The sequence below is a fragment of the Malania oleifera genome, chromosome 3, assembly GCF_029873635.1.
Source record: "Malania oleifera isolate guangnan ecotype guangnan chromosome 3, ASM2987363v1, whole genome shotgun sequence".
In the NCBI taxonomy this organism is placed as follows: domain Eukaryota; kingdom Viridiplantae; phylum Streptophyta; class Magnoliopsida; order Santalales; family Ximeniaceae; genus Malania; species Malania oleifera.
The window spans coordinates 936,404-961,214 of record NC_080419.1 but is presented as its reverse complement, the minus strand read 5'-3'; the positions used below and the strand labels follow the sequence as shown (position 1 = coordinate 961,214).

The 24,811-nt window shown below is 37.3% G+C and overlaps 1 protein-coding gene across 1 annotated transcript; it reads right to left on the bottom strand.

Moving 5' to 3' along the window:
• Positions 1-4,219: 4,219 nt before the first annotated feature.
• Positions 4,220-24,810, bottom strand: LOC131151665 (large ribosomal subunit protein uL3m). The gene is made up of 5 exons (XM_058102988.1): positions 24,263-24,810; positions 23,845-24,054; positions 11,320-11,424; positions 5,023-5,136; positions 4,220-4,714 (listed from the first exon to the last, which is right to left on the bottom strand). Exons 1-5 carry the CDS (start codon positions 24,608-24,610, stop codon positions 4,541-4,543), a joined length of 951 nt encoding a protein of 316 aa, XP_057958971.1. The 5' UTR covers positions 24,611-24,810; the 3' UTR covers positions 4,220-4,540.
• Position 24,811: the final 1 nt, after the last annotated feature.

The following is a 24,811-nucleotide window of genomic DNA, read 5'->3' as shown; positions in this document are numbered from 1 at the left end:
TCAATTGCAGATTCTCATATTTCTAACATATAATGGCCACCTAATTGCACAATTTTGGATAGTTACTTTGGATGGCTACATGTTTATACCAAATAAATTAGGGATAAAATGTCACTAGCTTAGATCAATTATAAAGATGTCCTATTATATATATTATGATTGTCAAGTTATTATGGTAGATTTGAATAGTTATTATGTTCTCAAATTATGATATATAATAATTAACTTCATAGATAATAGTTGTATGTGAATAAGAATGAGATGTAGAGATTACTTTTGGAAAATACAAGGTGAATGACCTATCTTCTCAAAATATCCTTTTAAGTACTAAATGATACCCTTGGTAGAGCTCAAGCGACGAATAATTAAATTGGGAGACCTATGGATAACTTATTAGAGAATAAAGTCCCACATCACTGTTGGCCTAGAAATTTAGACTTACACTCATATTGGCACTTAGCATATTATTGGATAGGGTTGTCTCATGCCCAATTGGACTTATTGAGAGACGTTGACCCTTTTTATGTCTAACTCAGGTGACGCGTGGTGGCACTTTTCCTAATTCCAACTAGTAGGTGGTAAGTGATAGGTGCTCTTGCATGAGGATTGTGTTGTGAAGATGAGAGTTACACTTAGTGTTTGTGAAACATGAGTGTTAACACTTTTACTATTCGAATCATGTTTCCTTTGTGAAATTTCAATTAGGACAAGGGTTGTCATGTCATAAGACTTGACCTCTATATATTAGACATCAAAATGTTTCCGTGGAAGAAGATAAGTATGATTACATAGGATTTGATATAGTATTGTCATTGCGCAGGTGTGACTCTGTCACATTTTAAGCATATTAAAACAAGGGTGATTCCTTGTGCCATGGAACTTTATTTCCCTATGATAGTTGGTATCAAAATAGGTATTTTCTATGCGAGTGAAAACAAAGATTGATACTATGGACATAAACTCTATTGTGGTAATTCAAGATATGATATTGAGTGGGTTAAGAATGAAGTTACATTTAGTCTTGTCATGTGACTCGTTGAGCTAATAAGGCGAAAGTTGGCCTTCAGTTGACTATGTTGTAAAAATCAAGATACTTGATTATACCCTATTCCCATGATGAAGGGGATGATAGTTGATTTACAGGAATTTATAAGGTGAATATCTAGTGCCATTGAGGCAAGTATTAAGGCCACAGTATAGGAATTCTCCTATTTTAGTTAGCACTTATGGTTGGATAATAGCCCAATGAGATTATGTGATGTCCTTATTCCATAGGCAAAAGGTGATATTCTTGGATTTGATAGAAGGGAACATATGCAGGGGTTTTGTTGGAGGTGTATTTCACAAAACTTGGGAAGTTCACCCCCAAAAGTGATAGATGAGATGTTTGAATTTAGGTGAAAGAAAGAATTATGAAAGCCCTAAATAGATATTTCAAGCCACATAAGTGTGTCTCTATGTTGATCGCAACAAAGATGAAGAACTCAGTGGGATGTGGACTCAAAAGGGACGACAAATGTTGCTTATAGGACTTCTTGAAACCTTAAGAAGTCCCTGCAATTTGAGTTTCAGGAAGAGAACAGTTGAATACCACACTTGTGGAGTAGATAATTGAGCGCATGTGCACCCTTGGCTTGTGGGCCTTATCTTTACCTATGCCAAAGGGCATTGGGTTGTGGTTTGGAAAATGACATTGGAGCCATATTGCCGAGGGCATATAATCCATTTGGTTCGTCGGAAGGGGGGCTTTGTGTTTTTTTTTTTTTTTTCTGTTGTTGTAGTGTTAATCACTTCCAGAGCAACTTGACCAAAGGCTAATTTGGTTAGAGTGCAGAAAAGATTAAGTTTAAGTATAGGAAGTCAAAGGGCATTGGTATTAGAAAGTTAACCATGGCGGACTGTGATCAATCAAAGAGTAATTGAAATTTCAATCTTCAGCACATGGTTGTGTTGAGGATTAAATGTCAAAGGAAATGGAAGACCGAAAGTCATACTAAGTGTTAGCACCCAAGGTAAGTGCTAAACTATCGAGCCCTATGGACTTTTTGATGGAATTTTAAAATTTATCTCATGGTTATGTAAACCAAATAACTAATTGTTGCATTTAGTGGTTCATAAAGATATTAGGTACACTTTAGGAAACTTTAGGGATGTGGAACCTCAGATTTACATGATTGGCCACATTTTGAAAGACTTCAAGGATGTGGATTCATCTTTGTAGTGGACTATTGGAAGCTTTGACATTCTACTTCTTGGGATAGCTCATATTAGCAAGACTATTAGATTTGGAGAGCTTTTGAGATGTAGAGTTAAACTTGTAATGCAATGTAAAAAATGAACTAGGCTGGTTTATTGATGCGGAGCCTTATGTACATATGATGAAAGTGAAAAAGGGAAACGGTGGAACCTTAAATGTAATAATCTTATGGGAAGAGGGGATATGTAATGAACTTCCTTTATATAAAAATTTTTTTAAAAAAAAAAAGGCTCAATAGCAACCTCAAAGTGGGGGTATTGGGGAAGGGATCTCACGGGTGAACATTGTGAAATGGAATCATAAATGGAATGACACTGTGGTTATGAAATTCTTCTTCCAGTTGAAGTGGTGTGGGTTCTAGTTGATTTCAAGAGTAAGGTCAACTCTAAGATGAAGTTTGCCTTGGGTAAATCAAATGACAAATTTTGTACACTTTGGTGAGGGGGTTTGGGTTTTGAAGGACAAGGATGAAATATGGATATGTGTCAAGGATTAGTGAGGAATGGTTCTAAGAGGAGTGTTTTCTATCTGTTGACTATGTAGTTATAGGGATGACTAACGGCTAGAAAGGTTGAACAATGTTCTTAGGCATGATGATTCCATCAAGGAATCATAGGATAGAGTGTGGTTTCTATAAGAAGTTGAATATCAATTCAGGTATGAGTTTAGAAGAGCATTTTATGTTTTGTCATAATAGAATTGTGTTTCGTGCTACTTCTGGAAGAGACAAATAAGTGTGTGTTGTAATGACAAGTTGCAATAGCTGGGGTGTTCAAGTGTTCCAACTTGGGATTTGTGGAAGTTTCAATAGAAGACAAATGTGTGTTCTTATCAACAAGGATGTTGACAACATGGAGTGGGGGAAGATGTCATGATGCTACATTCTTGTATCAATGACATATGTCAATTGGCGTGTGGATGGTTATGATGTTCATGTCAAATTGGTTGTGGATGAAACTTCGGAATGGATTCAATATGAAGCTGTCATAGAACACATTATGAAGGTCACTATAATGTTTTAGTGAATTCAAATAATTATCATGGAGATTTTCTCAAGCTATGATGTGCGATCATTAGGCCCACAAATGGTGACTTATATGTAAACGAGAATGCACTAGAGAGATTACTTTTAGGGGAACACTAGGTGAAGGGCCTACCTCCCAAGTATCGTCTTGGGTATTAAGTGAGCATTCTAAGGAAAGCTCAACAATTGGCATCCTCCAAAGGTCTCTTAAGCTTTCATATGAGATTAGGAGCCACATGGACGACTCAATGGATACTGAAGTCACATTTGTATTGGTTGGACAGTGCCGTCTTATATCCAATTGGACTATCAAGGGATGTTAATCCTTTGTATGTTTGAATCGGGTAGCGTATGGCTAGGTGCTCCTACACGAGGATCGTACTGTGCATATAAAAGTAAACCTTAATGCTTGTAGAACATGAGTTTAACAAGAATATCACCTTTTGCTTGGATAATACAGCAAGCAGATTCTGTAAGCTCAAGTCCAGAGACTAAGCTAAATTTAGCCATACTCAAGACAGGTTAAAAGTACCACATCTGCAAAAGCTCTTGAGAACTTTATTAGAACACCTTGCCATATAATGAGTTGAACATACCTTTTATCGTCTGGGGCCACTGGACCCCCCATGCGAACGTGAATGTTATGTGCATAAAGGAGTGGCCTATGTGGAAATGGAAATAGATGTGGAGATGGACAGAGATACCCACATCCCCCCGTCATATCACTCTCATCATTCATTGCATTGCCTTCAATTTGATTTAAAAAACCACATCACTGCACTTCTCTTCCCCACGCCTACCCTCAACCCCCAAGAAAAATGGGGGGAAAATTTTTTCACATCTCCAAGGTGGAGACTTCCATCAATCTCACTAAAAACTTAACAAAGCCCTTGGGTCATAATTTCCATGCCCACCGAACCCCGGCACGTGCATGCAGAAACAACATAATGCCTGTATAAATTGTATTCCAAAAAAATAAAATAAATGCAGAGGCCAAAAACTCTACACATTATCTAGCGACTTATTTGGACAAAATTTCCAAATCCAGACATTAGGATTCAGAGGCTCATCATCAGATTTACATTCCTCCACAACTGCTCTGCCCCCATTTCTTTTTTGCACATCTTGTAAATTTAATGTCAACTGCCAACAAATTTTAACAGGTATTCAAACACACGTTAATGATGGCCTTCTCTGTCCATATCCACCATCAAAACAAATATGGCAGCTCAAACAAAGAATGAAAAACCAGCCACCTACTAATCTGCAGCCATAAAAGGGTCAAATTCCCCAAGATCAGCAACCACTGGTTCCAACTCTGCCGCCTCCTCATCTTCTAGGACAAAATATGTTGGGAATGGAAGGGTGGAAATATCTGGTTTCTTGTAAACAGCATCTCTAATAAACACGAAGTTCCCTTCAGCCCCCGGTACCTGTTATTAAGACAATTTCCAAGTTTTTTAAATTAATGAAATGGAGTAAATACAGGAAAAAAGAATAAAAAGTTCTCATGTGGCTATCAGCAACTCAAACCCCCAACCCATACCCACCCAAAAGAAAAAACACTACCATCAGATATTAAATTTGACCAGGATCTTTAAACTACTCTAATATCAGTTATGATAGAATAATAGAATATCAGCAGCATACAGGAATTTCACAATAGACAAAGAGTATCCTGCACTTCCATTCATCAAGCACTTAGTTCAGAAGTGAAAAAAAAAAAAATCAGTAACCATACTTGGCCTTTCACCCACATCAAGTTCCTCCCAGGGTCAATTTTATAGATCCATACATTTTTAACTGTTCGCTGCTTCCCACCCATGCGGCCAGGCATCTTTTTGCCTTTAAACACCTGTACAAAAAACATGCAAAAGTCAAAACCATACCAGGGTGGCAATGCTGCAAAGAATACTTTTGAGTTACAAAAAAGATTCACAATCATGATATCCTCAGCATATCTGAAGGCTAAAACAAATCTTTTGCAGCAACAAATAAACTTGAATAAGACGGTCTAATGAGATACGGGGGAAGGGACACTGAAATTTTTAGTAGTTAACATTACATCAATCTGTTGTAGAAAAGAATATTTTTTTTCATTTTTCTAATCTTTTCACTGGATAAGAACACAGTCAAGGTAAAATATGTGCAAAGAGTTTGCAACCAATGTCCCAAAATAGAGCCTACATATTACACACTCATCTAAACCTGCAAAAAGATGCAATTGATTTTCAAAACCAGCAACTATTTTGTTATTCAGACAGGAAGCCGACCTTCCAACACATATCTAAATTAGACCATGTGATATTTCTTTTCCTTCAATAGGCACATTATACTGCTCCATCAATACTTTTGTACGTCCTTTCCAAAATATCATTTCTGCTATAAATGTTACTCATAACTATATTATCTTACCAGATACTTTCTAGCAGGCAGCAATGGTTTTCACCATTGTTGTAAAACGGTTAAGACAAGGTGCTTTAAACCTTAATAAAAGACGCATATGCTTGAAGGCATCAGGACATAAGTATTTTGAAAATTCTATTTTTATATAAAAATATTGAAAAAAAAAATTACAGATATTTTTAAAAAAAAATCACAAATATAATGTTAAAGAAAATCAAATATAATTTGCAAACTACTGATTGGCCACTTAAAAATTGCTAACTTGAAATCACATGATAAGAGATAGCTATAACTTTACAAAGTTCAAATTATTTTTAAGATCTAAGATACAACTCTCAATTATTTTGGAAAGGTTGAGGTTCAAGAGTTTTAGAAATCGACACATATTGTGAAATTCCTTTTCGCAAAGTTCAAACTATTTTTAAGATCTAAGATACAACTCTCAATTATTTTGGAAACGTTGAGGTTCAAGAGTTTTAGATATCAACACATATTATGAAATTCTTTTTCCCTATGTTTGGAGAGATCTTAGATTTGGAGTTGTATTGGATTTGAATAAATTCTAAGATAAAATTGCATTGAAATTTGTCCATATCCACTCAAATCCAAATCCAAGGTCCGAAACCCATGCTCCCAAACACTAAATATAAACATGGAGCTAAAATTTTCTATCCAAATCTAACTTCAGAATCACATGCCCAAAATGCATAAGCCTCAACTAAAAAGACACAAAGGACATTCCTTTGGTGCAAATGCATAAGCGTTAGGGTGTAATGTGATATCCTTTTTAGGATTTGGTATTGGATTGAGCCTCAAAGCATTTTAGGCATGCCGCGATTGAGCCTTTTAAAACAATGAGCTGATTCATCCTACTTTTGTTTCCATGTCGACTTTACAAGCCCATGCAATCAACGCACAATATTACAAGGACTACAATACCATTACACAACCATTAAGAACTTCAATAATTTTCACACAATGCAAAATGAGCTTTAATCATGTAGCGAGAGTCAGATAGGGAAGGAAATGGAAGCTGTATGCATTAACAGATGATCAGGTTTATGCGTGGGTGATGGAAGTCAAAAAATGATAGACGGAGTTAATAAGGTACCGGCTTCTCGAGCTCTAGACTTGGGCAAAAGGGTGCTTACAACAGCTTATAGCTATCGGTGGATCCCTTCTCTTTTAAGACCAAGGGCTCTCATTAAAGTTCTTGTTGGCCTTACAAGGCTTAAAATATTATTTTAATGATAACAAACAGGAGGAACTTAACATATTTGGTTAAGTGATGATATTTCAAGACTTAAATATCACAAGGTCAAAAACTCACAAGGATCAAGGAAAGCTTATACTCCAAAGAAAGATGATCAAATGAAGCATAAAAAGCATGAATTCAAAGATAATCTATTAAAGCTTGAAGATCATGAGAGCGTCAATGAGAACCTGCTAAAGTCTAATAAAGCTTGAAAATCATGAGAGCATGAAAGAGAACTTGCTAAAAGCTTGACGACAAGATGGAGCCAAAGAAAGAACAAAGCATGAAGACTTAAGTGCTTAGAATGTCAAAAGTCTTAAGGAAGTCTTATGTAAGTACTTCAAGTAAAACTCAATATAAAAGCATTGAAGCTCTTTTAGGAAAATCTTTTAGGAAAAAATTAATATCCTAGAAACTATTTTTAAAAAGACCTTGAAATATAATTTTCAAAGTTATAAATTATGAAGGTCTCAAAAGAAAAGAGTTTTCAAAGTTAAAATCTTAAAAAACAAGTATTTTGAAAGCCTCGGGCGTCTGACCAAAACCCTTAGGCGACTGACTCGTTTTATGTTTTTAAGACTAGTAGACAGAAAGGTGACAGGCGCTTCACGATAGCCAAACAAGTGCCTGCCTTGTCAACTGAGGCGACTGCTAGTGTTCTGACTTTTAAATTTAACTGAGGCAGGTGCCTGACCATGCGTAACAGGTGACTGCCACTTGAGAGATTTTAAAAAAATTGCTAATGGAAAAGTTTCAAAATTTGGTTTCTTGGGCTCCTCACTTTTTTGCAAACTTGAGCAACACTCCAAGTAAAATTGGAGAACAAGGAATTAACTTTTTAAACACTATATATAGCCCCCAAGACAAAGATTTTAATAACCAAGAAATAATTTCAGCAACTACATACTCTCAAGTGCTCTCAATTCACAAAAGCTATCTTGCTCACATCTTGCTATTCTCTCAACTAAGTTCTTGCTAATCTTCTCACACCGAAATTGAGCTTCAAAGTCCGAATCTTTCATTCAAAGAAAGATTATATCGGTGATAGGTTTAAGTTGAGCTTCAATTTCTTTATATTGAAATTTACATTGAAGTATATTTTGTGCTTATAGTTGTACTAATCAGCTCTATCTGAGAGCATCTTTTGTACACAAGTTCTTGTTCTTTTTCTTGTAGTGATTGACGATTCCAGTTTGTTGGATTGTTGGACCGAGCATGGGATATCGCTTAGAGAGGCACTACTCTAGCCTATTGAAGGAGTGACTGAGTGTGAAGTATCACTTGGAGAGACGTTGCTCTAGCCTACCGAAGGAGTGTTTAAGCGTAGGGTATCGCTTGTAATGGTTTGTTCCGCTCGGAAAGGAGTGGTATAGTGGAATCTTTTGGTGGTATTGGCCAAAGACGAGGACGTAGGCTGAGAATAAGCCGAACCTCGTAAAAAAACGTGGTGTCACTCCCTTTCCTCACTCTGTTTAATTTTCAGCATATATTAACTGCGTGGTTGAAATTAATTTCTGATCATATACACTGTGTGGATTGGATATTGAATAAACTAAAGCTTCATTTGATTTTGGGATTTGCGGAAACTAAAAAGAAGTACGTTGATTGATCAATATAAATTGCGGAAACCGTAAGGGAGTACGTTGATTGGTTAACACCCAAGACTTATTAACTTAAAGTTTATTTAAAATCTAAGTTTTTGGAAAGAGTGTTGGATTTCATACACAGGGCTACATACAAAAGCTGAGAATTGCCAAAAAGCTGAGTATTATATTGAGTGGTTGATTACTTTAAAGTTGATTGATTGGTTGGATGTTTGTTTAAGTTTTGTCGTGTTGTGTTGTGTTGAAGTGTTGGATTGTGGATTGATTAAGAAACTAAGTTCTTTACTGTGTGTTTGATAATTTAACAAGAGGAAAAAGAATTCACAAAAAGAATTAAAAGCAATTTTAATAATCCAATTTACCCCCCCACTTGGGAGGACAACTCAACTTTCAGTTCCCTATTCGTCCCATTAAAGCTGCTTGGGAAAGAATTTCAACACTGGATAATTTGCAGAAATTACCATTATCATGAAGAGGTGCTTTCCATGCAGAAGGAAATTGAGATTGAACCATTTTCATGCTGAATGAAATAGTTGAGAAACCTTTGTGATCATGTTTTAGCTGTGTTGGGGGTTTAGTGGGTGGCAGCAGGTTCTGTCTTGGGGGACTTGTAGGCCTGGAGGGGCTTCAGGACAGACAGACAGAGAAGATTATAGAATTGATTCCTCTAACTAATTTCTGGAATATGGATAATTTGAAGAGAAAGAAATCTTAGAGCTTTTGAAGAAGCAGAGACATCTCTTAATATTATTAACAGTTGACAGCTTAAGATGTTGCAGTTTTGATTTGAAAGGCAGCATTGCGTCAATATTGGCAGTTGATTTTCTAGATACAATTTTTTTTGTATTTTTTTTTTTTTTTGTATTTAGAATATATTCACTGGTGCCATCAGTGGTCATTTTTCTGTTTCCTTACCAAGAAGCCAAAGCTCACGGTTCATTAAAAAAGTAGATTACTTCCAAAAACTGGAAAGTAATATCCATTTTTTTAGGGAGGAGGGGAACTTTTCCATTGATATAGGTAGACTGATATGTTAACCTTCAGTTGCTTCCAGTTTCAGTTGTCTACTAATTAATAACAAAGTCCCACTCAACCAAAAAACTTATGAGGTTGTTGGCCAACAATTTGATAAATAAAACATAAATTAATAAATTTATTCAGAAGAAAATAGTGAAATATTTACAATACAATAACTCAAATATCAATATTGAAAAACGGAATTGCCATTCCATTGCTTCAGCCTACCAGACTTATGTGAGAGAATTTTCATAAAAGAGCTTAATGAATACTTAAATAGATGAAAGAAACATCCAATGTAGGATAAATAATAAAAACAAGTTAAGTGGCCAACAAGAATTGATCCCACAATCTTATGGTAATCAAGGTTATGATACTACATTAAATCACCACTCAACCTAAAAGCTAAAGTTATTTGGTTGTCAGCCAACAAAGTATATCTAGTTATCAACCCCAAACAACTAAAAGATTTACAAATTAGTCTCAACTCTGAAATAGCCTCCATTCAATGCAAACCACACAACCAAAAGTATGGAAATGTAAATGAAATGGCTTTCATCAACAGACTACAAGTTTCACTTCTACACAAGGGTGCCATTGTCTTTCTTGTTCTGGAAAAATATGAGCGCCAGAAATCATTCAACTTGGAATTAGCAAGACAAATTCTATTTTTGAACAAGTTGATTTTTCTCTGTATGTTTCACCTAAACATAAAAAAAACAACTGCATTTTAAAGGGGAGCTTAGGCGCAACAGTAAGGTTGTCGCCATGTGACCTAAAGGTCACGGGTTTGAGGCGTGGAAACAGCGTCTCGCAAAAATGTAAGGTAAGGCTGCGTACTATAGACCCATTGTGGTCCGCCCCTTCCTTGGACCCACATAGGCGGGCCTTTTTATTTTAAAGGATGGAAAAAAGATCTTATCTTTTACCTTCATAAACCTCCTTTTGTAATCCATATATAAAACAAAAAAAAAATAGTTTACTCCACCAGGGAAGAAAATCGCTGAAAACCATCCCTGACTGAACAAAAAACACTTTCAACATAATAGAGACTATGAAACTTGGCTCTTGTTAAAATACTAAAGGTGCAAGATGACATGGTAAGGGAGAATATGAGAGAAATTTGAGTACTTTAAGCAATTGACAGCAAAATGCACATAGAAACAACAAATCAACATGAAAAAGAATATCATGTAAGAGGAAAAACTCAATATCTTCATAAAAGGCCTGGAAATGACATTTAAATAATGAATAGTTGCATGACAGACAAATGCGCGTAAATTGTACATGTCTTAATAATTCAAGGTTCTTATGGCAAATAAGAAAATTGTCATAAGAAGATCCTATCTCAATTTGAATACAACTACTAGGCTTCTAAGCATCATTAACAATTCCCTTTATTATATATTCCTATTCTGTATACATACTTTCAACTTCTTGCCCAAACTCAATATACATCACTTTTTTTTTAAACAGAAGTATGTTGTATACAAGAAGTAAGCTTTTGCTCACTCGGAGCAGTGCTCCTGATACATTATGATCATTTAACAGAGATATTACACTCACATGGCACCAAATAAGTTAAGTTTAAATATTAAAAATACTCTTCAAACTTCCCCCAAAAAAAATGGTTAACAAGGACAAAAAGAATTATGCTCATCCACCTATTGCATCTCATTAAACTAGCATCCCAAAGTTCTCATTGATGCACTACACAAAATTTCATAGTTCACCATTCTACAGAAACTACACGCACCTTCCCAGGAGCATCTCGCTGGCCTGTAGAACCAATACTTCGATGTGATAATGATGCACCATGAGATGCTGGCATTCCATGAAAACCATGTCTTTTCATCCCACCCTGTAAACAGAAAACAACAGTTTTAAAGGGGTGATTTTCAGCATAAGAATTCTAAACAACAAAGTTTCTGGACATCAGTAAGTTTTTTCTCATTTTATCATCATCCCTTGCAGGGATTGGACAAAAAATAACAATCAGCATGTTGCTGTATCAAAACAATAATTTTTTGACTTCCATGTATTGGCATTAGAATATCACCCTACATATAGTCAATATGCAATAACAAAGAAATTGTGTATGCATCAAATATTGAGGGAAAAAACAACCATATATATATAAAGTGCCCTTCAAAAGCCATATAATTCCCTAAAAATCACCTCCACTTATTTTAAAAAACAAATCCTCAATTCCCAACAATCACCTCTTCTAATTCATTAATCAGCTTTACCCTCTTCACCTTATCACACTCCAAAGTCCAAAGACCCGCTTTTTTTTTTTTGCCCTTCCAGCAAATTATGCTCTCCCAAAATGCTGTTTTTCTCTGCTTCCAAACCCCCAAATACTTCAACATTCCAATGAACTCTTGTTTAGGCATTTCAATTTTTTAATAAACCTAAACCCTTCCCAATCCTTCTGTTTTTTCCAACATTCTCACTCCAAATGTTCCTAATGAAAGGCTAAAAGGACTTACGGCCATCCACATATTTTCAAATCTAAACAGGGTCAGCCCCCACTTGATCTAGCTACACCCCAAAAAAATAAGAAAACGATCTGTCATTGGCCTAGACTAGATCCCCTGGGAAAGATTATGAAACTCATCCTCCCATTCACTAGAAAACAAGAACCTATCCAAAAGACTAGCTACTCCCCCCTCCCCCCAAAAAAAAAAGTGGAAAAAAAAGAACTGACGAAGAAAATAATAAGACAATGAAGATCCTTCAACCCACAATCCCTAATAAAGCTATCAAAATTCTTCATACTAAAGGTAATCCTAGCACCCCCCCCCCCCCCCCCTTCTTTTTTTTCCCTATGAAATCTCATCACACTAAAATCTCCCCAAAAAACACACCTAGGATAGCAAAAACCAAACACATCAAATAAGTCATCCAAAAAATAAGGCCAGAGCAGGTCTAGAAGGACCATACACCAACGAGAACCACCATTAACCCCTTCCTTTCACTTCCAACAAGAGCAGCAAAGAAAAAAAACCCATGAAACTATCAGCTTTAACAAGTGAACGAGTATCTGATGAGATAAGGATTTTGTAGCCGCCCCAAGAAGGAAGAACCTCCAGCTCATTAAACCTACCCTCCCACATGCTATGAATCACCCGACAATCCATAACCACACTCTCAAGTTTAGTTTCTTAGATAAAATCAATATCAGCAGAACTCTTATTCAAAATTTCCCTAATAAGGTCCTTTTTTCTCACATCCCCTAGATCCCTAATTTAACCACAAATTATCTTAATAAGTTAACTACTTTTCCCTACCTCCTCCCCCAGCCCTTCCAAAATTCACCAAAGTAGCTAACTTATTCAATTCTTTTTGCACCTTCTTTTGTTCGCCCATCTTATATATCTTAATAGAAACTATCACTTTCATCTCTTTTCCTAAAGGGTTCACCATCTTATTTCTCATCCCCTCAAGGAGTTCTCGAGGATCCTGGTTGTCTCTCTCATCCCCTCATATCCTAACGAATTAATGATCACAACCCCTCCCTCAAAGAATGTATACTTTTGGCATAAAGAACTAAGCGTAAAATTTGACATGCAAGGAATGCGTAATATACCCCTTTGAGATGTGAGACTCTCTTAATCCTCCATGAAAAGATCATTAACAGCCATACCTAGCTCTTTTACTGAAGCAGACACATTAACAATTTGAACGGGAGGACAATCTCTTTAAGGAACAATAGCCAAAGCCCCCACTTCAGATAAAATTTCTATTTGATTATCTGGGCTATTCAAATGGTCAACACTAACCTGTGCATCTTCAGAGGTCCTTCCAGAAGCTTCACCCCCTGCCTCATGCTGCCCATATAAGAAAAGAAAGCATTCACTTATACCTCAGGATTGACAAATAGTACCTTGTGGCCTATCTGTTGATAACCCAAAAAGCCTTCGCCTATCCCTTGTTCCACCATCAACAGATCCAATAATAAACCTCATTAGACTCACACAAGCCCTCCAAATCATCATTGGACTCATACAAGCTTTCCTTGCCAAGCTCATCCTCCTTCAATGAAATCTCTTTATACTGCTCATCCATTTGTTTCTTAGAACCATCCAAAGAAAATATTAAAGAAGAAATAGCTTTTTGCACAGGAATAGTCATCTATAAATTGTTAGGTTGCACCATTTTCTTCTCTCCAAATCCTTCAATGCCCCTCTGGACATCATCTTCAGCAACCCTTAGAAGAACATCTTTTCCTTACTATTCTCTTCTGCAGCATTTGGGTCATCATTGTAAATCTGCTGAACTGCTTCTGCCTTTGAGTGGTCCTCCCACTCTGTCATGCCAATTGAGCTTCTTCAGTCCCAGAAACTCCATTTAAATTTTCTTATCACAGCTCAAGTTTTACTCCTCCACCTTTCCTCAGAAATAGGCACATTCTGGCTTAGGCAATTTCAATTTTAAAAAATGGGAAGGTCAAGATCTGGTTTACCTCCGCCCCACCAAATAGTGTGAGGCCCATTATAGTAAAATCCAGATCTTGACCGCCCCACTCCTTCAAAATTGAAATCCCAAACCGAATACTAATCAAAGGCATGCCTAGACACAAAAAGCACTAAGGCGGGGAGGCTCGCACATAGGTATTGAGGCGAGCTGACCTTTAAGAGACGCAGTGAGGCACGCTACAGTGAAGCGCGCCTCACATGTTTCCCTTATCCTGTGCCGCCTCACATGTTTCACATGTTTCCCTTATATTGTGCTTTTTTTCTCTCTTTTTATCTCAGCCATCTGTTTTTTTTTTCCTTTTATTCTTGCTCTTTTTATGCAATTTCTGCCACCTTTCCCTGACACATCTGCTCAGCTGCTCTCAAACTTCTTTCTTCCTTTCTTCTTCGTCTGGCCTGCTAAGCTGCTCACAGTCAGAGTTGTGAATTAAACACCCCCCAAAGGGGGGCCTTCTGATTTTTTTCCTTTTGTTGATGATCCCTTTTTTGGAATTTCTGCTCCTTTGCGTGAAATTTCTGCTTCTATTTTGTGGAACTTATGGCATGAACATCACACATTACAAAAAAATTGTGTTATAGCATTCATTGTTATGTTCTATTATTTAATATTTTGATATTTCAAAATTTAAATAATATTGCTAACGTGTTTACAATCAAGGATTCATTATATAGGGTATTTTGCAGACAATTTTAATAAATGTGCTCCTCACCTTCGTGACCCATGTGCATTCGCCTCACCCCACGCGCCTCCAAGCAACCCTCATGCCTCAGTTCGCCTCGCGCTTTGACTGCCATGTCAGCACCATAATACTTCTGTCTGTCTTGACCTTTCACAAATTCATGTACCCAGAATCGGCACAACAAAGGATCATCCCTCCAGCTTCAAATTTCTCATTTCCCGACCAACAATTACCTTCAAAATAAATAAAGGCTTCCACAATCAAGCAGCTTCAAACCCTTTTGGAAAACGAATAGAGCTGCCTCAACCTTCCTCACTGTACCTTTCAAAGCACAAAAATCTTCCCACATGTTCCCAAGTAGCTTTAGATGAAGAAAACCTCTTTCACTCTGAGATGTAAACCCCCCATAATCTGAATCGAGACCCACTGAATTTCTTCATTTTTTAGCACCAAAGAGGACAATCAGCTACCCACAAACTCGTTATACAAATCGAGTCATTCCAATCTATCAAAGTTAAAAACTTCTCTTTCTACCTTGAAAGAACAAAGAATTTGAAAGTTTGAAATGGGGAAGTGTTTGGTACCAACAACAACAACAACAAGACTTAAGTCCCACTAGGTGGGGTCGGCTACATGACTCCTTTTCCGCCAATTCACCTGATCTAGAGCATTTTCCTCTATTAGATTCAGGGATATTAAATCCTTTCTCACTACCTCATTCCAAGTTATTTTAGGACTAACTCTACCCCCTTTCATGCCAGGGAAAAAAAAAGGGAAGTGTTTGGTGAGTTAAAATTAAAAAATCCAGCACTGTCGATGAGTTGGATTCTTTGGATAGGAAGGAAGAGGATGGTAACCTTCCGAAGAGCGAGGAAGAGAAAAGGATTGGAAGAGGTGATTTTTAAGGAAATGCGGAGCTGGAGGCTAGAGACCAACTTTAAATGGGTCAAAAAGGGTTTCTTTCATAGGTTGGCAACTGGGAAAATGAGAAAGAATTGTATTAGGCGTTAGGGTGGAATCCCATTTTTTGAAATTACTAATTTCTATTCAAACCTGTATTCTTAAGAGGACATTTGTCTACCAGTGGTTGAGGGGTTAGGGTGGAATCCCATTTTTGGAAGGTCAAATGAGTTGGTTGGAAAGGTCATTTAGGATGGAGAGGAACAAAGCTTCAGGACCAGATTGTTTTAATATATGGCTTTTTTTTAGGATAGACAGGATGTGATTAAAGGGGATTTGGTTAGAATCTTGACTAAATTTTATCGGGCTGGGATTTTGAGCAAGAGTAAACTCCTCGTTTATTACTTTGGTGCCTAAGAAGAGTAAATCTATTAAGATAGAGGACTTCAGACCTATTACCTAATTTCTAGTGTGTATAAGATCATTACTAAATTATTAGCTTATAATCTGAGCGCGGTGCTTGATAAGACCATTTATAGTGCCCAAAGTGTGTTCATGGGGGTAGACAAATAGCAAATGTTATTTTGGTTGCTAATGAGGTGGATGAGGACATTCAAAGGAGAAAGAAGAGGTGTATTTATCTTTAAATTGGGTTTCAAGAAAGGTAATGAAAGACTTAGTTAGAGTTCTTGGATAAATTCTCTTTAAGAGTTTTAGTGAAAGATGGTGTTAGTGGATGAGAGATTATTGTGTTTTTGGTAATAGTGAATGGTGAACCTAAGTCTGTGTTTAGTGTCTCAAGAAGCATCAGACAAGGTCTCCCACTTTCCCCCTTTTTGTTTGGTAGTTGATGTTTTAAGCAAGATGGTGGATGGGGCTGTGGAAAGGGGGCTGGTAAAAGGGTTGGCAATGGTGCAAGAGGGAGTGATGGTTTTGCACCTTTTCTTTGCTCATGGCACCATTTTCTTTATGGGTATTCTTTGTGTTTTTAAGAGGGTGTCTAGGCTTAATATTGACATGGGGAAAAGCGATTTAGCAAATATTAACGTGCCTGGTAAGCATGCTAGGAAGTGGGCTTCTAATGTGGGGTGTGGTTTACTAAATTGGCCTTTGACTAATTTAGGGGTCCCTTTGTGGGGTGTTTTGGGGGTGGGGGAGGGAGAAGAGGGGTGTGGATTTTAGAACCTAAAGGGTGACGAAGGGTTTAGATGGTTAGAAGGGGGTCACTCCTATTCATGCTTGCTTGTCTAGTATCCCATTGTACTACTTGCCAATTTTTTAGATTATTGTGGGGATTGCTAGCAAGATTGAGAAGATTATGAGAGATTTTTTGTGGTCTAGAGACAGGGATCATTTAACGTGTTTTGGGAAGTGGTGTGCAAGCAAGTCAAAATTGGAGGGTAGGTTGGGTCATGAGAAGTTGGTGTCTAAAAACACCACTCTCTTAGTTAAATGGTTGGGACACCAATGCCAATTTTCAATGTTCTTCAAAGAGTCCGTGGAGGTATATTCCTTAGATTTACCCTTTATTACTCTTCAAACTAAATTTGTAGTCGGAAGGGGTTCTAAGATTTGTTTCTAGAAAGACCCTTGGTTAGGGAATGTTGTCTTATCCACTTTTTTCCTCGTCTCTTTCGTTTGAACTTAGGGCAAAATAACGTAGTTTCTTTCTTTTCCAGAAATTCAGACAATCATTTGCCTTCTTGGGATTTTCACTTTATGAGGATAAAAAGTTAGTTGAGATGTTCTCCTTTTGTTGATTTTATTGAATAAATGTCATCTTTCTTTGGGGAGGGATGTTCATTCTTGGTCTAGATCATTCGGTGGTATGCTATTACAAATCTTTCTTTTTCTAATACCTCTTCTTCTCTCCAAAAAAATCAAGGCTTTTACTTTTTTGGTTGTGCTTAATGGAATCAATACTAATAACTTATTGCAAATTAGAAGCCTATTGAAGGCACTTTCTCCAAATGTTTGTGTGCTTTGCTATAATAACTTAGAGATCCCATCTCATCTTTTTTTTTGGCATTGTGATTTCACATAGAGAATTTGGAACAAGTTTTTTGGTGTTTTGGGAGAAAGTTGGGTTTGTCCAAAATCACTGGAGGAGCTTTTGGATATTTCATTTGTCGGCTATAGTAGGACGAAGTATAGGGCTGCACTTTGGAAATGTGGTTTATTTGCATATAGTGAAGGTTATGGTTACAGCATAATGCATGGATATATTCAGGAAATAAGTTGAATTGGTTGTTGGTTTTGGGAGAAGACTCACTATTTGGCTTCATTGCAGTGTGTTGGTTTTGGGTATTTTAATGGTGTGAGCTTTTTGGAAGTTTAGCGATACAGGAGTAATCTGTTGGTTTGATTTTGGGAATTCTAGTTTTTGATTACTTTCTTTTCTTTCTTTTGTTGTTATTATATTTTCCTTTTGGTTTGTTCCAGATTTTATTAGGAGATGTATTATTCTCCTTTATGTAAATTATTAATCTATTAATGAATTCTCTTATTTTGCTATCAAAAATAAATAAATAACACAAGGTAGGTTACTAGTATTATAATGTTGGAGGACAAAAAGCGATCAGTTATACCTATCAATGATAAGTTGGCAGTTAAATCTAAGACCTAAGGATTAGTGGGAGAGAAACTTGATGACAAGCAAATAAATCTTTAGGGTTACTCTGAGCAAAAAAATACAATGGGAAGAAAAGCTTGCAGAGCGCTTGTTACTGTGGCAACTTTGAATACTTCTCCTTTGAGACAGTAGAGATGGATTTTGTGATGACTACATGAGTGAGAGCTTACCTTAAAGATCCGAGCACTACTCAATCAGATGACCCTCTCTCGTCCACAACTAGTACACTCTGGAATTTGTCTTTACCATCAATGGCATAGAATCTATAGCCTGAGGACTAGTGGGAGAGACATTGGACAACAAGCAAATCAGGCTTTAAGGTTACCCATTTCAGAAAAAAAAATACAATGGGAAGGGAAGCAGGTGTGTTGATATTGTGGAAACTTCAAATACTCCTTTGAAACAATAGAGTTGGAATCTACGGTTACTGAATTGGCAACAAGTGAGAGCTTACCATGAAGCGACAACACTTGTGGTATTTTTACCATGTTCATCCCTTCCTCCATGGTTTTAAAAATTTCTTCTTGGAACTAAGGGTCAAAGCTTCAAAACTTGGAACGAGGAATGAGTGCTGGAGCATGTACAAAGTACATGCTTTTTCATCTCCTCCCTCCACTTTTGCATCTCTCAACATTAGCTTTTATTGGTTGCATGATGTTGAGTAGCTCATGGATATGCTTCATCTCCACAAACTACTCTGTCAAACTCCTATCTCCCTATTGTAGCTAAAAGTGCTTCAAGGAGAGACCGTACAAACGGATTTTGTTATTAGAATACAAAAGTTTGCAATAATCCCAAATCTTCTTACATACCTTCAAATGTGTTCATACAATCTAGGGGTTGCCATCAGTGCGTCCTCCTTAACCCATACTTCTTTCCATTTGTCATCACAGGACCTGTGCTCAAATGTCTGGACTTTCCTGAGCATGTCAAATAGATCTTGACAGCATTAGACCATTGCACATAGTTACTTCCATTCAACTTCTTAGTTGCGGCAGTGATGAGGGGAACATGCTTTTAGGATTCATGGAGTGCATCCCAACACCCACAAAACAGAACAACAATGTACAAGATAAACAACCAAATGAATCACAAACACACTATCACAGCCCCAATGAACTCAAGTACAAATCACAAAACAGCTTGAAACGGCATTGACAAGTGCCACGAGTGAAGAATTAAAAATGTTGGACCTTTGGACACATGACACACAACTTGCTATCATGGTTTACGGAGAGATTCAAAACAGTGCCAACAACTCGGATAAAAAACAAGACTTCATGAAGCCTCACGTGCTAGCACGTGGAGTTCGAAATTCAACCTTCAACCAAGGTGTGGGAGGGCAAAGGGTACCTTCGTAATGGGATTTCAGGAGGATACAAATCAATAATGTATGAAGAACTAAAGGTTGGACCTTTGGACGCATGACCCACAACTTGATATCATGGTTTATAGAGATTCAAAACAAGTGGCAACAACTCAGATAAGAAACAAGACTTAACGAAGCCTCACCTCCTGGCATGTGAAGTCGAAGCAACAACCTTCGACCGGCGTGTGAGAGTGTGTGGGGGGACCTCCAGTGACGGAACTTCGGAGGCTACAAATCAACAACGTTTGTAGGCAATTGTGATGCTGATTCTGCAATCTCATAGGGTTTTATGGTTTAGCAGCATCATCAAGGATTTTTTTCGGCAACTGTGGTGTTTCCTAGCTATTTCTGGAGTTGTTTCAGCCCTACAGTGGTGTGGACGACAGCTAACATGCATAGGATTGTGATGTAGGACAAGAAGCCAAACAATGGGTTGACCCTGGTTGGAGAATAATGGAGAAGAGTTGGACAAGGGTGGTTGTGTTTAATTAGTTTATTATGTGTGTTTAGTTTAATTAGTATAGAACTATGTGTATTTGGGGGCTTGTTTGTAAAGTTCGTGTATTTTAGGGGTATGTTCGTAATTTCATCTAGTTTTAGGGGTATATGTGCAATCCCATGTATTAGAGGCTTTCTTATAAACACTGTGTGAAAGCCATGTAGGATGTAGTTGTTGATGAATTTGAAGTGAGAAGTTCACATGTGATCCCCCCTCGCGGTATCTCCTCTCTCTTTCCTCCTCCTCCTCCTTCCTCCCTTCTCTCCTATACTCATGATGCTGTCCTGCATCATTTGGTATCAGAACCCAATATCAATCTCCGTTTCTTCCAATTCAATCCCTCATTTCCCCCCTCTCTTCTCCTCCTCTTTTCTCTGATCTGTTCCCCTGTTTTTCTCCTAATCCCCTGCTGCCCAGCTGCATCTGCCCTTTACTTTTTTCTTCTGTTCCTCTTCTCCTTCTCTTCTACTCAGTTCTTCTCCTCATTTTTTTCTCTTCTTCTTTCCTCTTCCTTCATTCTTTATGTTCTCCTCCAACCTTCTTTCTATGTTCTATTCTCTTTATCTAATTACTCCCTTCTTCCATATTCTTCTTCTTCTTAGTCATTCTTTATTTCTTTCTCATTTCTTTCTATCCCTCTCCATCATCACCACTCATAGATTTCAGGGGAAAACAAAGGAACGAAGAGTAGTTCTAAACTTTTTCAAAAAATCCAGTCATGTACTTATGTCCTCATTTTTCAAACACACCTTTCATGGAAGATTTTCACAATATCTCCCTCCCCATGACAGAACCCCCCCAAAACACCTTCCTGTGGAGTTTCGTCACCATCTGACCACTGATAAAGCCCCACATGCCGGCAAAACATCTCCTAGACAATGAGCCCTCAAAACCCCCTAACTTCCCTGTGCTTTTCTCATCACAGCACCACTACCAGTGCAATCCCCAATCCCTGATCTCCCTTCTCTCTAAATTTCATCGTCGAAAAGTCGCCACCAGCAACTCACGCACCAATGCTGTGCATGAGAAAAGTTTCCGGAATACCCTACAACAGGCAGACTCGTGAGAAATTGCTTTAGCAACAATATTTTGGGGCTTTTCCATGATGTTTTGGCCGACAGCAAGATATTTTGATTGTGGGACAATATTTTCAAGCAAGCATGATAATTTGATATGAAAGGCTTGAAATTTGATGCCAACATCACAATTAAACCAAATTGCTGCCATTCATAAGTTGTTTATGAGGATTTGTTTTACTTGATGTTCTCATAAATTTGGAGTCAAACTTCTGGCTTTACGTGAATGGATTGAAAATTGTGGTCAATTTATGTTAAGGAACTTTGGTGATGTACAGTCACAGTGAGTATATGTAAAAATCCAATATGGTGCAAATTATTAGAAAATGGAATGCCACTTTTCATACATGGGCAAAATTTCAAGCTTTTTCACACCTTTCTCAAATGTGGAGGAAATATCTACAAATCATTATTGATGGAAGATGTCCTATGAATGTGGTTTCTATAAATGGTGTCAATCGTACGCAACTTCATCCAAAATCTCACCATAGCCTCATAGATATCTTGGGTTGATAACTCTACATGTTTGTGAAAGATATTTGGTTCCTATCCACATGGGTGGTTATTTTGATAATGTTTGGTGTGATCTCATACCCATGAATATTGGCCATGTACTCCTTGGTTCTCCTTGGTTGGATGATTTGGGTGACTGAAGGATAAGAGAACACTTCTTCCACTACATAAGATGATAATTTTGAAACCCACTTTACGAACCAAGACAAAGAATCTGCCGAAGTTACTGAACTTGAAGACAAAATAAGGAAGAAAAATGCATATGTAGAAGACATCCAAAGTCTTTCAAACATTCCTATTGTTGAGTTTGTCATTCCTAATGTGTTCATTGATGCCAATTCTCAATTCAAGTCTATGGTGTTGTCAATGAAACATGGTTTATTGTATCACTCAAGTGTGGCCTTCAAAGGGTCCAAGTCTACTTTACTTCTGATCCTCCAATATTTCAAAATTCAAGGGCCAAATTTTATTTTATTTTTTTGACTAGGGGAGATTTGATGTCAAACAAGGAACCAAACCATGGGTTGACCTTGTTGGAGATTAATGGAGAAGAATTGAAAAGGGGTTGTTGTGTTTAATTAATTAGTTTATTATGTGTGTTTGGTTTAATTAGTATAGGAATAAGATTATGTGTATTTGGGGGTTTGTTTGTAATGTATTTGGGAGGTATGTTTGTAATTTCATCTAGTTTTGGGGGTATATGTGTAATTTCATGTATTAGGGGCTTTCTTATAAATGGTGTGTGAAAGTCGTGTAGGAGTTAGTTATTGATGAATTTGAATTGAGAAGTTAATGTGTGATTCCCCCTTGCATCTCCTCTCCCCTCTCTCCTCTCTTCCCTCTTCTTCTTCTTCCTTTCTCTCCTACATTCTCTCATGGCTTTGCAGATCCAAATGTTGGGAAGCCTAATCACAGCATAAGCTGAATCCTTTGTATTTTCTCTTCTATTCCTTTCCTATTCCTATTATTTTTCAAGTTCCAAACAAGACCTTAGTGAACTGGGAAACCTAAATCACATCATAAGTCTCCCTCTCTATTATAATACATGTCATTTATACAACAATAACCATTATGCCCTTACCAATTCAAGCTTACTAACAACAGCTGTAGTACTAAATAACTAACACTGAATAACTGGTAATAACCCTTAATTCAAGACATTTGCTACAGCATAACACTGTCAACAAGTAAAGAGGATTACAGGCATAGGGCAATGGGACTCAGACAGCTAAAACCTCCATTTTTCTTTTTTATCATTAAGAGTTGTTGAACAGCTAGAATCTCCAGTATTAGGTGATGGTCATGCTTCCTGCCAAAAAAGCTAATGGCTCACAATACTCGACCAACATAATCATCATTTTCTCATGATAGAAACTAATATAAGCTTGAAAAATACTGGAGCTTTGCAGAAATTCAAAAAAACATTCAAGCATGTGAGCATTTATATTCCAGGATATAAGGCAAAGGATTTGTAATTACTAATTGCCATCATAGCTAGGGAAAAAAGTCGTAGAATATAAAACCATAATGAATTTTTCACTTTATTTTTATTTTATTTTTTTGAATGTGAAATATGAACTATAATCCATTCAATATTTAAAAATTTTCAATGACAATTTTCGCACTGGCTACAAGCCCCAAATCCTAGGACTTGTTCCAGAGGCATTTCATGCTTGCAAAATTATGTACATGTGTAGATGTTAATTATGTATACAATATAGAAAGGAAAAGTCTACATTTAAGACTTGTATGAAAACATGAATAAAAAAAACACGAGAAAGCATTTCATGCTTGCAAAATTATGTACATGTGTAGATGTTAATTATGTATACAATATAGAAAGGATTAAGACTTGTATGAAAACATGAATAAAAAATACACGAGAAAAGCATGAGTCAAGAATCTTGAACGCCCGTCCCTGATAAATATATCGGGTATTAAATTTTAATAATTGTATCCCAACATATATTTGGTTTGAAGTATTATGCAAATCTAAATTAGATATGCAAAGTTGAGACAATGAAAATAGAATCCTTATATTTAAATAAATTAATAAATATGGCCACGCACCAAGTATCACTATACGGGAATTATAAGAAACATGAAAATCAAATGCAAAATATTAGTTTACCTGGAAACCTTTCCCTCTGGTTATTCCAGTGACATCAACATATTGGCCTGGAACAAAATGGCGGACACCAATCGACGTACCAACTGGAAGAAGAGCATCCTCTGTGACCCGGAACTCCCTCAATTCCCTCTTGAGAGGAACACCTTGAGCTCTAAAATGACCTACTTCAGGTTTCGTTAAGTGCTTGGCCTTCTTGTGCCCGCAACCAATCTAACTAACACCACAGCACAACACAACTATACAATTCAACACACACCCGTAGGAGTATTCGACAAAACAATTTAAAATAAACTCATTAAAAAAAAAAAACACTACAACACTACTATACAACTCAATACACTCATTGAAGTATCGAACAAAGAAGAATTAAAAGCAAAGTAAAACAAAATAAAAGGCGAAAATTCACTTTTATTCATACCTGTAGAGCTGCGAATCCTTCCTTTTCGAAGGTCTTGACCTGAGATACGATATTGTCGTCCAACCAAAGCACCGTTATGGGAACCCTAGCGCCCCATTTATCCCAGAGAGCCGTCATTCCGCACTTGACGGCGATTAATCCGGTGCGCTTGGAGGTGGGGGTCATGACTCCGGGCTTGGCTTCGATAATAGGAGAACCGCGGTTGTTGAGCTCGCTTTCAATGGCATCGTGGCCGATAAGTGATTCGGAACAGAAGCTTCTGAGCTGATATGTTGTTGAAGACGACGGCCAAGTGCCGACAGAAAGAAATCGGAGACGAGAAATGAGGCCTCTCGACGCGGCCGACATGCCGGATCTAAAGGGCTATAGCTTCCTTCGTCTGCAGGTGAGAGGGATCAAAACATATGGCGGGGAAAGCTTCACCGGCATAATGGTCGGCAGCTTAAGAAGTTGCAGGGAGCATACTGAAGCGAGGTGGAGAGAAGCTTGACGGAGGGGCACGACTTGGGATTTAGCGTAGGGTTTTAGCATTAAGAAAGGGAAATGGTT